The sequence below is a fragment of the Myxocyprinus asiaticus genome, chromosome 5 (assembly GCF_019703515.2).
Source record: "Myxocyprinus asiaticus isolate MX2 ecotype Aquarium Trade chromosome 5, UBuf_Myxa_2, whole genome shotgun sequence".
NCBI classification, from domain to species: domain Eukaryota; kingdom Metazoa; phylum Chordata; class Actinopteri; order Cypriniformes; family Catostomidae; genus Myxocyprinus; species Myxocyprinus asiaticus.
This window is the reverse complement of record NC_059348.1, coordinates 5399922-5414425: the sequence shown is the minus strand read 5'-3', so window position 1 is coordinate 5414425 and position 14504 is coordinate 5399922. Positions and strand designations below refer to the sequence as shown.

Below are 14504 nucleotides of genomic sequence, written 5' to 3'. Positions count from 1 at the left end.
AGGGTAATATAACACAAAGCAAAATGTTTTAAATTTACACTCAATATTTTAAAAAAATGATAATATAAAAAATGGCAAGATTTATGCTGATAAATAAGGCGGAAACACGTCATCACAGTCTGTGGTTTGTATCTCGTCAGTTCACTCTGGTAAGTGTTTTCCTGAGCTCTTCGTCTGAAAGTGGTTAAAGTTCATAGAATTTATTAAATAAGTTAATTTGTTATTATAACGAGTATTGTGAAAGGTCATACTATGCTTTAATGTCAGTTTTATGTTTGGATGGCATAAATATGTGACGTTATTTCAAGATAAGCGCTTTATTAATGCAGGCCAGCTAATGGGTTTTTATGTCGTGCAGGAGATGTTACGATGTGTTTTACCCCGCGAGTGATATACTGAACTTTGATGTTTCACACAGTGTACTGGACCAATAAACCTCCTTTGGTTGGCAGATGTCCGACCCGTTCTTTACGTACACAACGCAGCACGAGTAACAGCGGCATGGAAGATACGATTTGGACAAAAAATAATATTGCGATTATTTTGAAAATATTGCGATTGCGATTTGAACTGCGATTATGATAGGAAAAACGTGGTAATGTATTTCACATGTGCAACTGCCAAAAGGCTGTTTTCACACTTGAGTACTCAACGCTTGTGCAACCTTCGGGACATTTTAGTCTTTTTCATTTTCATTTTTTCGATCATTTTGGCTGTGTTAATGCCAACGGCATACATTTTGCCAAAGGTGTGTATTTTGGGGGGAATTTTGATATTTTAACCTCAGTTTCTGTAATACATCTATAATACACTGTGTCCACACAATAGTTACACTCAGAACCTTCAGGGCAAAAATGTTGAAACCCATTAAAACTGCAATATTTGATCCCAGTGCCATTAAAGCATAACATCATGAATTCTCTGATATTATGCTTTCATTCCGGAGCCCTGGCATCAAGATAATTTTTTTAAAATATATTTTCTAACAGATGGCTCCATTTTTCTCATGTTTAGCCTATGGAGCAAATACATGCTTTTTTTCCTATTTTCTGTTTGCTGTATTATAGAGCACTGCAGGCCAATATAACAAAGGATGCAGCTAAAATTGTGTGGGTGTGTTGGTATGGATGTCAAGGTGTGTTTTGTGTGTGTGTGTGTGTGTGTGTGTAAAAACAACAACAGTAGCATTATGTAAACGAACTGGCATTTAAAGTGTTAAAATCCTGAAAATGAATGAATAATTGGTAGTTACGATAAGGACTGATGTTAGTTAAAAAAATTAACTCATTTAAAGTGGAAAATAATATTAATATATAATATTATGGCAGTTTTTTTACACAGACATTTTTATCCTCTAAGGACCTCTGAGTAACTTTTTTTTAAACTGACGCACAAGGGTTAAAAAGAACCAAACTGAGAACTTTTTTTTCAATTCACCCACAAATAAATATATAAGCAGTGAAACAAAGAAAAAACACTGTCTTCATATTCAAATTGTAGCCATCCACCAAGTACCTGTTTTTGTCCATTTTGTGATGGGGTCTCAGCCCACTAATCATCATCATTATTTTTTGAAACCCAGTCAACTTGAATATTTGGGATGCTCCAATCAGGATTTTAACATCCAATACCGATCTCCAATTTTCTTTTCATCTAATTGTCCGATGCTGATCATTTAACTTTTTATCAGCAGCTCTGTCAAAACTAGTTATATGTAAGCTTTCTGCTTACATATGTCACCATTAACTGAATTACCAAGTTGGTAATACCATAGTTGTTGCCTAGTTTTTGCTGTCAAAATTACTGTTGGTTGGTAACAAAATATTCCATTTTATTTTTTACTCTAGGCCTTAAAAACAAGTAGGTTCATAAAAACTGCTCTACTGTATATAGGATAGTCCTAAAGAACGAGGCTTAATGTCACTGAGTTGAACTGATAACACTAAGTGAAAGTTTGGTTAGTTTGTCACCATTTCATTTTTATTAATTTATTTTATTTCTTTTAACAATGCATTATATTATAGTATCTAAATTTTTTATAAAGATTTATTATTTGTATGTTCCTTTTCATGATGATGGATGTTGGTAATATTAGTTCCACTTTTGCTTGTTGCCGCTGGGAGTGTAATAAGGGCGACACGCTCTCTCTCATACAAATGACGTGAGAATGGAGGAATGTTTCTGGACTCTACAGGTGCTAATACGATTTGCTCAGCAATCATTTAATGATTATGTTTGAATTACAGTTGTGCTCAAAAGTTTGCGTACCCTTGGAGAATTGGTAATATATGTACCATTTTTAAAGAAAACATGAGAGTGCAGGCAAAACACATTTCTTTTATTTCTTATGGGATTCATATTCAACTGTAGGTTATAACAGAATGGCACAATCATAAAACAAAACATGGCAACAATGAAAAAATGAAATGACCCCTGTTCAAAAGTCTGCGTACCCTTAGTTCTTAATACTGTGTATTGCCCCCTTTAGCATCAATGACAGCGTGCAGTCTTTTGTAATAGTTGTCTATGAGGCACCAAATTCTTGCAGGTGGTGTAGCTGCCCATTCGTCTTGGCAAAATGCCTCCAGGTCATGCGAAGTCTTTGGTCATCTTGCAAGAACTGCATGTTTGAGATCTCCCCAGAGTGGCTCGATGATATTAAGGTGAGGAGACTGTGATGGCCACTCCAGAACCTTCACCTTTTTCTGCTGTAACCACTGGAGGGTCAACTTGGCCTTGTGCTTAGGGTCATTGTCGTGCTGGAAAGTCCAAGAGTGTCCCATGCGCAGCTTTCATGCAGAAGAATGCAAATTGTCTGCCAGTATTTTCTGATAACATGCTGCATTCATCTTGCCATCAATTTTCACAAGATTCCCCGTGCCTTTAGAGCTCACACACCCCCAAAACATCAGTGAGCCACCACCATGCTTCACAGTGGGGATGGTATTCTTTTCACTATAGGCCTTGTTGACACCTCTCCAAACATAGCGCTTATGGTTATGACCATAAAGCTCTATTTTGGTCTTGTCACTCCAAATTACTGTGCCAGAAGCTGTGAGGCGTGTCAAGGTGTTGTCAGGCATATTGTAACTAGTTTTTTTTGTGGCATGGGCGCAGTAAAGGCTTCTTTCTGGCAACTCGACCAGGCAGCTCATTTTTGTTCAAGTATCGTCATATTGTGCTCTTTGAAACAACCACACCATCTTTTTCCAGAGCAGCCTGTATTTCTCCTGAGGTTACCTGTTGGTTTTTCTTTGTATCCCGAACAATTCTTCTGGCAGTTGTGGATGAAATCTTTCTTGGTCTACCTGACCTTGGCTTGGTATCAAGATCTCCCCGAATTTTCCACTTCTTAATAAGTGATTGAACAGTACTGACTGGCATTTTCAAGGCTTTGGATATCTTTTTATATCCTTTTCCATCTTTATAAAGTTCCATTACCTTGTTACGCAGGTCTTTTGACAGTTCTTTTCTGCTCCCCATGTCTCAGTATCTAGCCTGCTCAGTGCATCCACGTGAGAGCTAACAAACTCATTGACTATTTATACACAGACACTAATTGCAATTTAAAAAGCCACAGATGTGGGAAATTAAACTTTAATTGCCATTTAAACCTATGTGTGTCACCTTGTGTGTCTGTAACAAGGCCAAAGGGTATGTAAACTTTTGATCAAGGCCATTTGGGTGATTTCTGTTATCATTATGATTTAAAAAGGAGCCAAACAACTATGTGATAATAAATGGCTTCATATGATCACTATCCTTAAATAAAAGACAGTTTTTCTTATCTTTTTTTTTTTTTTTTTTTTTTTTTTTTTTTTTTTTGCATGATCAGTCATATTTTCAAAATCAATGCCAAAATGTCACAATTTCTGCCAGGGTATGCAAACTTTTGAGCACAACTGTATATCCCCTAGCACACTTAAGCAAACAGAACCGAACTCTGAGCACTTCTGTTACTCTAAGCATGAGATGGAGTTGTGGAGCTCAGAAATGCTCTGAAAACACTAATAATACACTAACTTAATATAGACTGGACAGAGCAGCGCAAATAAACTTTGATGCGAGCTGACTTTATTTATTTAATTAAATCACAGCCTTTTCCAATTTAATACTCGCACTAGGTCATATCGCAATTTCGATTTTATTTCGATTAATTGTGCAACCCTAGTAGAAGAAATGAAGTATGAATATCCAACATCTGACTCTAAATTAAACTCATCATAATCCGGACTAAATACAGTTTAAACAGCAAGTTTGGACTCATGTTTATAAATGTCGCCAATATTCTCATCATCCTAAACGAAGACTTGTTTCAACACGAACAGGAATAACTCCAGGTGTTTCAACTGAGATCTGCGGGATAAAACATTGTAAAATGATGTTTATTAAAGAAGAGAGTGAGGACATGAGTTATCCAGAATCATGCAGTTCAAATGTCATGAAAAATGAAGATACTGAGGAACAAAGAGGTTGGTATCCATTCTTCGTTCTTTATTATTGTCTGTTCATGAAGATTTAAGTTATAAAACTGACAAAAAAGGTCACCAGAATGTCCTTTTTATTTTACTGTTAGTCCAATATTTTTTTGCTCTTTTAAGTCATGTTGAATCAACGTTGTTCATGCCATTGAAAATAAACGTAAAATCGATGTGATTTTAAAATCTTATGTTGAACTAATAACTCTTCTGATGTCTTTAAAACACTATAAAGTTATTTTTTTATCCTGTGGGTTACAAGTAATTGAGAGTCTGGAGAGAAGAGCAATAAGTAATTTAGCCAAATTTCAGTGAAAATTATTGAAAATAGAGTCCCTCCAAATATTGAGGTCATGTGATTTTATTTAAACTCACAGTTGTAATTTTAAAGTAACATGGCAGCATTGTGAGAAGTCCACTGACCATGTGGTAAATGTTTCTACATTTTATATGTTGTTTTCATGAAAGATACATGATGCAAAATCAACAATAAAAGAAGTATTTTGAAAATAAAAACTTCAGAATCGCGATTTGTAACAGAATAATTTTTTTCTCACCCCTAGCAGGTTCGCACGCGTAATTCAGATTAAAGAATGAAAGTTTATAAAATATGAAAATGATCAGTGTGAAACTCGTGTTGAAGTTGCCAATCTCCAATAACTGAAAAACATGGTGAATTATCTGAATTTACCTCAGTTGCTGCCTCACGGGAGACTGGCCATGCACAAACAGGGCATTTAAAATTACAAAGTGACGACACGGGAACGTTTTTAAAACACTGAAGGATAAAACATTTCGGGCTTTATTTTCGTGAGTGCGCAAAGTGCAGCGCTGTGTGCAACGACTGTGTGCAACATCTTATTCAATTTTCCTGAGAGCGCAAATTGTAAGTGCAATATTCGTACCAGCACAAAGTGCAAGTGGCCGTGTGTGTGTTTGCGCTATGTGTGGGTGTACGCGTGCAAACTGTGGGTTTATTGTACATTAATGAAGTGGCGCAAAGCTTTTTGCAATTAGCCGTTTTCCTGAGAAATAGGTCATTGCGCTGAGACGTCTGAGAAGCATGTCTGTTTTCAGCACAAAGTCTAAATTCAGATTTTACATTTGCAGTTCGGAGATTCCACCAGCTGGTGGTAATAAAGTTCATGTCCAAACTCTTAAAATATAGTGGAACATCAAATAATGTCCTGACAATCACTGCTGTAGCCATTTTATGAATAAAAAAAAAGAAAAAAAAAAAAGAGAGATTTGTGGTAAACTATCCATAGGTCATGGTTTATTTTTCAGTTGTTATTATTATTACATTTATATTTATAATTGTATTTATGATCTAATTTGTATTGGTAGTTTTCCACCTGTTGTCATATAGAGTGATTTTTAAGTCACTGCAAAAGGGGCCAGTTATTTGGTATGATTATTTTGACCACATCATTATTTGTATTACATTTTAGTTTAGTTGGAAGTGTAATTTGAATTTAGAAATATTTGTTTAATTTTTTCGTGTTTCAATAAATTAATGTAATTTAAAAAAATCGACCAGTAGAAGTGAAGTGTGTACCAATTAAGGGTGTACTGCTGTATCGGTGGCACAATACATCATGGTTAAAAATGTGACGATACACATCATGGAGATTGGACAAGTTTTTTATTTTTTTATTATTGGTATTTTAGAAGTGTCACTATCCAATATGTGCAACGTCCTACACCTACATAACACGGAAACACACATGGAAATCGCTTCAGTGCACAAAATGTTATTATTAGCTGAATCTACGAGAACTGAAAGTGAAACAGTGATCTGCTTTGACTGAAATGTACAGGCTGTGCGAGCGTGAATCTCTCCGTTCGCACGCGGAATTTGTATTGGTAGTTTTCCACCTGTTGTCATATAGAGTGATTAAGTCACTGCAAAAGGGGCCAGTGAAGGAAGTTGGAGAGTACTTACTATGATAGTAACTTCAACAAAATTATGGCATATTTGTTATGAAATTACAGAAACTATACAAATAAAATGAAAACTTTTTGAAACTGACATTGTAACAAATTATTTATTAGGATTGTATACTGTAAATAATATACAAATATTTAGTATGAATATAACACTAGGCCTGTCACGATTATTAAATAACCATCTGATCGCGGTTATTTGCTCTAACCGTGATTATTCGAGATAACCGTGATTATTGAGGACTTTAAATTCCAATCACATTTTAATGCCCAAATAAGGGAATTTTAAGCGAATATATATAAATGCCATGAGCAGTGCATTTGTGTGTCAATTGAACTCCGATTGCCGTACCACGGACATCAACCCATAGCAGCTTCTGTCTGGAATTGCGTGTGAAATGGTTTTCAAATGCTCTGATGCGCGTGCCGTCAGCAGAGGCTTGTGTCAAACTCCCGCGAAAATATAAACAAGTAAAGATAAACGTTGATAGTGAACGCAAAGTGCTCCGGTTTCATATAACGATCGGGTATTGGCAAATGTTCCTGGTCAAAGTGGGTTCATTCACACATTGTTAATGACACAGAGTGACACAGAGGAGGTGATGCAAGCTTACTCTATTTCTGTGGAGTGATAAAATGATGAAATTAAATGTCAAATGTTTTGCTTCATAAGAAATAATGGCTCGTGGGTTTCATCAAAGATAATTAAAATAATGTGTGAAAGTGAAGAAATTAGGACAGAAATATTTTACTATTGCTTAACATAACATAATATTATATAATAGAATACAAAATATATTTATTGTATTTATATCTATGATATCTAAAAACATATTTTAATGTCATTCATAGTTTTAAAGCCTTAAAAGGAAATCTTATATCCCTATTAGAGCCCAACCGATATGGGATTTTTGAGACCGATACCGATTTTAGAGGGGGAAAATTCACTAATTACCGATATGGTGGCCGATATAGCTAATTTGAGCTGGAATGAAAACCGACCTTTTCTGTGTGGATTTTTCACCGATTTTGCACCGATACGACTATGCAAAGGTACTCAGAAGGCTACTTTCTTAAATATTTTTATCAAAGAATATTTGACATTATTATACATTGTCAACAAATTCTAGAAATGAACACTGAGAAAATAAAGAATAAATACAAATACAATAAATAGCTAAATACTAAACATACAGTACTGATGTTTATAAATTGAATTGCTGACCATTTAAATAAAGAATAAATAAAAATACAATAAATAGCTAAATAAACATCAGTACTGTTTAGTATCAGTCAAATGCTGACTATATTAATACTGCCGAGTCAAGATAAACAGTGGCAGCGGTGTTGCACTGTATTCTGCTATAAAAGTTCAGGGGAAACTTTCAACGGTGGAAAACCAGACTTTTAAATATTATATTTTATAAATGCAATGACTGGAATTGTTCGGTTGAAGGGGGTACCAAACTGTGAATCCTGAACAAAACAGTTTGGTGAATCATTAGCTTCCACTCAGCTGACAAGCAATGAAAGTAGCTGTGTGATTAGCCAGTTAGCTATAAGCTCGTTGTCACGGAGAGTAAAAGATGGACATTGTTCATTTTACTTTCTAGCATTGTGTCTCACCAACTAGGTAATAACATAGCATGAAATCAACACTCAACAGACACAATCCACCACCGCACCGTTGTATAAATGGGTATAGTTTGTAGTTTTTCTTTTTTTTTTTTTTTTACTTCCAGAAATATTTAATTCATCCCACTGTGTTGACATGTTGTTGGGCTCCATTCTATGATGTTTGTTATCCTGGTCTGTTCCACACATGCGCACTCTTGAAAAACTGATCAGACTGCTGCTTAAGCATTTAAATGGCCACATTAAGCCACATTCTCTGAGAAAAACCTAGGTGTGTTAAACCGCTTTCTGGGGAATCATGTGACACTATGTGAGGGTTGGTCATTTAGATGCGGGGTCTGCTTAAACTGGTGAGAACTGTAATAGTTTAGTTTGTTAAACTGTGTTGGGAGGGCAGGATGTAAAAAAATTTGAAATCGTCGGCCTGTGGGGACATTAAAAAGCATTTACTTTCTTACAAGTTGGATGCTTTGCAGGATTAAGATGGCAGAGGTCCAGTCGATAGTGACAGTGAGCTTCATGACGTAGGTTGGGATATCTCGAACATTCATGTGGCACTAATGAAAATCTCGACTGACATGGAGGGCCTTGCAGAAATACCTTGTGCGACCAAATTTATGGAGGCGAAACTCCTGTAATTCAGTGAATGTAATTTAGAGGTATTTTTAAAAGACGATTTTGTCCTCTTTGTTGTTTGTAAGCACATCTAATACAACCTTTTGACTTGAGGCACAAGCTAAATTGCCGGTTTTGTGTTAATATATATTCGTTGCAGTAATCGGCCGAATAGTCAAATAATTGTTAGATTTGTCGATTTATCAAAATAATTGTTAGTTGCCCTAAAATTACCCTTTATCTGTAAATTGCATCCCTACAATTAAAAGCATTCTTGCAACGCAAGATTGCTGAATGTTGTGAAAATGTTGGTTGAGGGACCAAAGAAGAATGTTAATTTAGGGACAAAACAGGGACGTTTCGCCTAGACGAAAATGGGGCCTGTAGCGAACGTCCAAAATGGCCAGTGAATGCCCTGCATCAAAGGTTACAAAATTAACCAAATGCAGACCTAAGCGGATGTTGGCGAACATCCGTGGGATGTCCACTGTTTGCTGAGACATAGCTTCAAGCTGTATATCAATTCATAGGATAATGTATATTTATAAATTCATAGGTGTTAATAATTTAATCAACCAAAGAAAAACAGCTAAGAAAATGACTTTAAAAATGAAAAAATAAATAAATAAATGCACATAACATTGAACTCCTTAAACATTTCTGTTTAGATCACATTAAAAAAGTTAACATTTGGGGTCAGTTTTATTTCCTTCATTTTAACATTTGTCCTTTGAAATTAAAGAATATTTTGTGTTTTCATTTTAGATCTGATGGAGGTGAAAGAGGAAAGTCAAGAACTGAATGAAGTGGAGGCGAAACACCATCCGGATCAGACACTTTATAGTTTCAAAACGGAACAAACGTCTTTTAGTGGCTCACAGACAGGAAATTATTTCTCACAAAAGAGATCTAAAAGTACAAGAGTAAAACATTCTTTCACCTGCAATCAGTGTGGAAAGAGTTATGCACATAAAGTAGGTCTTAAGCGTCACATTCAAGTTCACACTGGAGAGAAACCTTTCAAATGCCATCAGTGTGGGAATACTTTTACATGCAAATCAGGTCTTATTAAGCACATGAGAATTCACACTGGCGAGAAGCCTTTCAGATGTCATCAATGTGGGAATAGTTTTACAGTCAAATCAGATCTTATTACGCACACAAGAATTCACACTGGAGAGAAGCCTTTCAGATGTCTTCAGTGTGGGAATTGTTTTACACACAAAGTAAGTCTTACTGCGCACATGAGAATTCATACTGGAGAGAAGCCTTTCAGATGCCATCAGTGTGGGAAGAGTTTTAGACATAAAGACACTCTTACTAAGCACATGAGAATTCACACTGGAGAGAAGCCTTTCACATGCCATCAGTGTGGGAAGAGTTTCAGAGAGTCGTGGAGTCTAAAAAGTCATCTGTGCATGCACTCTAAAGAAAAGTCATATAGCAGTGATCAGTGCGGCAAAACATTTCCTTCCGCATCTGTCATAAGAACAAACCAGAAAATTCATCCAGTTGAAAAGCCGTACTTGTGTTCACTTTGTGGAAAGAGTTTTTCATTTTTGCACAATTTAAAACAGCACCAGAAATTGCATTCCGCTGTGAGAGATCATGTGTGTTCTGAGTGTGGAAAAGCCTTTTACAGAACTTCTTGCCTGGAACGCCACAAAAGAATTCATACTGGAGAAAAACCTTACAAGTGTTCATATTGCGAAAAGAGTTTCTCTGTTTCAGGAAACCTGAAAGCACATCAGAGAGTGCATACTGGAGAGAAACCATACCACTGCACTTCATGTGAAAAGAGTTTCTCTATTTTAGGAAATTTGAAAGCACATGAGCGAGTGCATACTGGAGAGAAGCCGTACCACTGCACTTCATGTGGGAAGAGTTTCACCGAATCAGGATCTCTAGTAACTCATAGAAAAAAGCATTGTCCAGGGTTGTCGCAGTGAGCAAAGTTCAGCTTTATTTGCTATTTAAATGGGATGGAATTCAGAAAAAGATAGAATTTCTCTCAAAAGAACAATGTTGATTGAGCTGTCATTCTGTCTAATGTAGGGCTGAAACGATTAGTCGACGTTATCGACAACGTTGACAAAAAATTGTCAACAAAACTTTTCATTGTCAAATAGTCATTTGATCTAATTTAACACATGAGATCATTTGAAACGCTAATGATGATGCGGGAGAGCAGCATTTCAGCTCGCACCTGATTGAGGAGAGGAAGAAAATGTCCAGATGCACTACAAACTTTCCAAACAGATTAAGGTGATGTAGATCATAAAGTATGAGGGAATTATAATACAATATAAATACAGAAGCAGCAGCGTTGTCATGACAAAACGGAGCCTGAGCAAAACTTGCCTTTCAGTGTGTCTAAAAAGGAAACACCCCGGCATTATATCTTTAATGCATTCTTTATTGAAGTTCAAATAATAAGAAGCGGTTTGTATAAATAAGCACAAACTCTGAAACTGGCATTTCTATATTCGGTCAGAGCTACTTATGAGTCGGGTGAATATCAGCGCAAGAGAGTTTCAAACTTCTCTTGGCTGATACACTGTCTCACGTGGAAACGCTCATCCCTCGTGCTCACTTGCTGCAGTTAGATTATAACGCGATAGCTCACGATGTAGTGAATCATAATATATGTGTCACGGTGTGTATTTTATCGTGGGAAAAAAATCTGTGATTCACAGCTCTATTAAGAAGAGAGAGTTTGTTTTTGTGAGAAAGATGGATTGAAATCAAGTGAACAAAAAGGCGAGAGTGTAGTCTTAGCCCGTTATACAATGCAAAAAAAACAAAAAACATTTCTTCAAAATAAATATCTAAAACTCCTTACGTACATTTACTTTAGGGTGCTATACTGCAGAAGATAAAAATTTTATCGGAGAATGTGGAATATAATATTTAATATTTTAAAATATCAAAAAATCCTTGATACATTTACCTGAGAAGCACCATATACGATATTTAGACTTGCTTTCAGAGAATGTATCTTGAATACAAGTATATTTTGTCTTTACTGGACTGGCAGAAGTAGAAACCAGTGAAAAAATACACTTCTATACAAAATACACTTAAAGGCCTATTCAGGATGCATTCTTAAATGTAAAAAAGACGAAAACACTTGATAACAATAGGATTGTTTTGCAGTGATTTTTAAAAAATGAATTAAACATATTTCCAAGTATTTTTCCCCTTTAATTCAGTGAATGTCATTTTAGAGTTTTTTTTAAAAGATGATTTTGTCCTCTTTATTGTAAGCAAGCATGTTTAATAAAACCTTTTAAGTCGGGGCACAAGCTGAATAATCGGTCAAGAGCTAATGATTAATCGTTGCAATAATCACCCGAATAATTGTTCTAACAATTGTTAAGATTAGTTGATTATCAAAATTATCGTTAGATGCAGCCCTAGTTTAATGGCCAATTTATACTTATGTGTTGAACCTATGCCATAGCCTGACATGCACCCCTTCAAAAATGTAATGCTTTTGGTCTGCTTTATTACCAGAGACAGTCCCTCAGCATGACAAAAAAATGATATCTGAGGTAGCGTCACATTTCTCCAAGATTATGTTAAGCTGTGCATCATATCACATTGCTTTTGGACTCGGTAGCATTGTTTTAATTTGGGAGCATATGCTGTCTTTTATGTTCTAGTTTAATGAAGTTACAAGCGAAAATGCAACAAAGACAACTTGTAAAACCAGCTTTTTTTTTTTCCTCTGGGCTTTTACACTCTCTCTCTCTCTCTCTCTCTCTCTCTATATATATATATATGTTATGTGAGTGACACAATATTTGTTGTATTCTACTCAAGAACTTTACGATCTGAACCATGTTTTGACCATATGTTTGACAGTGGTGTAAAGTAAATAATAATTTCATAATTTATGAAAATCAGTATTTGTAATTTGTCAGCACACTGAAAAGCAGCTGTTAAGGGTTTTGTTGCTTATATGTATTGTAAAGTCCAGCTTCTAAGCTTCAAAACAACACCCATTTTGTGTTGCATAAGCGAGTATTTTTGTATTTTTTATTTATTTATTTTTTTAATTTGATGGGGGTTATTTTTTCAGCACAGAGCGTCAGAAGTGAGCCAAAATATGTATTTATTATGATTTAAGCAACTCAAAAGCAAGCATACAGTATATGCCTGATTTTATTTTCTCTTTGCATGGCAGAAAGCATGTATAATACTTAATATGTACCAACATGTTCCCAAACTTTGATGAATTTGTTTTTAATACTTCAATAATGTAATACATACGTTTGAATCCATGAATTTATATAGCTCGCAATATGCTAGAATTTTGGCTGTGTACTCGCAGGACGACGCAGCTTAGTGTTGATTCGAGACACTAATGTCTTTGTGATGTATGTGTGCTATCAGGAATTGATGGTGAATCTGAAAAGTACATTATTAAAAGAAAAAATCACAGAAAAATTAAAATTTTCATTATTTACTCACCCTTATCCCATCTCAAACCTGGTATGACTTTGATGATTTCAAGCTTGATTACACTATTACATGATTATCTAGCTCTAGAGGCCAAAATTATAGCTGTTTCCGAAATCATTCACTCATTCACTATTTCCTATATGGGGATGGCATTAAGTGCACTATATTAGTCAGGAGTGTGCAAAACAAGTGAGTGATTTCTGACATTGAAGTACCCACAAGTAGTGAGCCCTGGAGCTGTCTAAGAAACCCCGTATATTGTCCCATGTCCCATATATTGTTTTATCTTACATGTACCTTACTATGGATAATAATAAATATAATTGTAAGCAGCAATAAGTGCAAGTACACTAAGCAGGACACAAAGAACACATTGACTGAATATAACATGCACAAAAAACCATCACCACTTCACAAGTTGCCCAAGGACAGGATTAAACCAGTACATTTTCACTTCTCATTTCTGCATGCTATCCACTGCACCACATGGTCTCAGGGCTGACAGCCACCAAAGGGGACATGCCAAGCTGAGAGTAACACAGCCAAGCACAGCAGTCATTCAACTTTTCAACAAAGATGTAAATCAAAATTCTGTTCAGTCATTTCTTTGTGGCTTGGACAGAAGATAATTTGAGACCATTTTTTAGGAGGTTTGGCGAAAAAACTGTAAATGCTACAACTCAATACCGGTCACACATCTCAATTCAAAAGATACCCCCGAACTTGAGCTCATCATAATCAGTCACGAGACACGCAATAGCCAATGGCATTTGAGGTCGCTGACATCAAACCCTTGACTCGTATTGCTTCTTGAAGCGGTAATCTTTGAATGTTAGAAGAACCAGTTGAGAGCGGGATATATTACGGCAGATGCCAGGGGACCGTGAACATGGAATAAAAACTTACGTTTGGGTCTGTTCTTTACTTTAAGCAATCGGAAGACAAGGAATACACCCGGAGCCGAACAGGTCACTTCAGTAGAGAAAATTCTGTACAGAAAACAACGAATTAAACATTAACCCCTGAAAACTAATAAATGTTGCTGATTAAACTTTACCATTGTGAATAAACATGGCTTATTTCAAATGTAATAAAAAGCAACATGTTAGAATGACAAAGATTTGAAGGTTTGGGATTAAGAAAATGTTGAATATATAACTTTTTAAGAATTTTTAAATGGTGGCGAGGCAGAATGGCAGATATGGGGAGAATTGGTATAGTTGGAATCCCCACAGACACCAAGCTCATGATTTTAGGACAAAAGGCTGAAAAGTTATGGGCAAAAATAGACATTTTCAAATTTTTTAACCCATAGGTGATGCTGTCACCAAACTTTGCATGTACCCTCAGATCGTTATTCTA

General features: G+C 35.7%; 1 protein-coding gene across 4 annotated transcripts in view; it reads left to right on the top strand.

Annotated features, from left to right (window-relative positions):
- The window catches only part of LOC127440722 (zinc finger protein 721-like), a 180022-nt gene that overhangs the window by 73941 nt on the left and 91577 nt on the right, over positions 1-14504 (top strand). For 2 of the 4 annotated variants that reach the window (XM_051697492.1, XM_051697496.1), the window contains exons 4-5: positions 4309-4472; positions 9441-13146. The exons of 1 other annotated variant lie outside the window; for it this stretch is intronic. In XM_051697492.1, coding sequence (XP_051553452.1) covers positions 4309-4472; positions 9441-10624 — 1348 coding nt within the window. In that variant the 3' untranslated portion in view covers positions 10625-13146. Of the gene's footprint in view, positions 1-4308; positions 4473-9440; positions 13147-14504 lie in introns of those variants that run through there. One more of the 4 variants, XM_051697493.1, reaches the window with a different exon arrangement.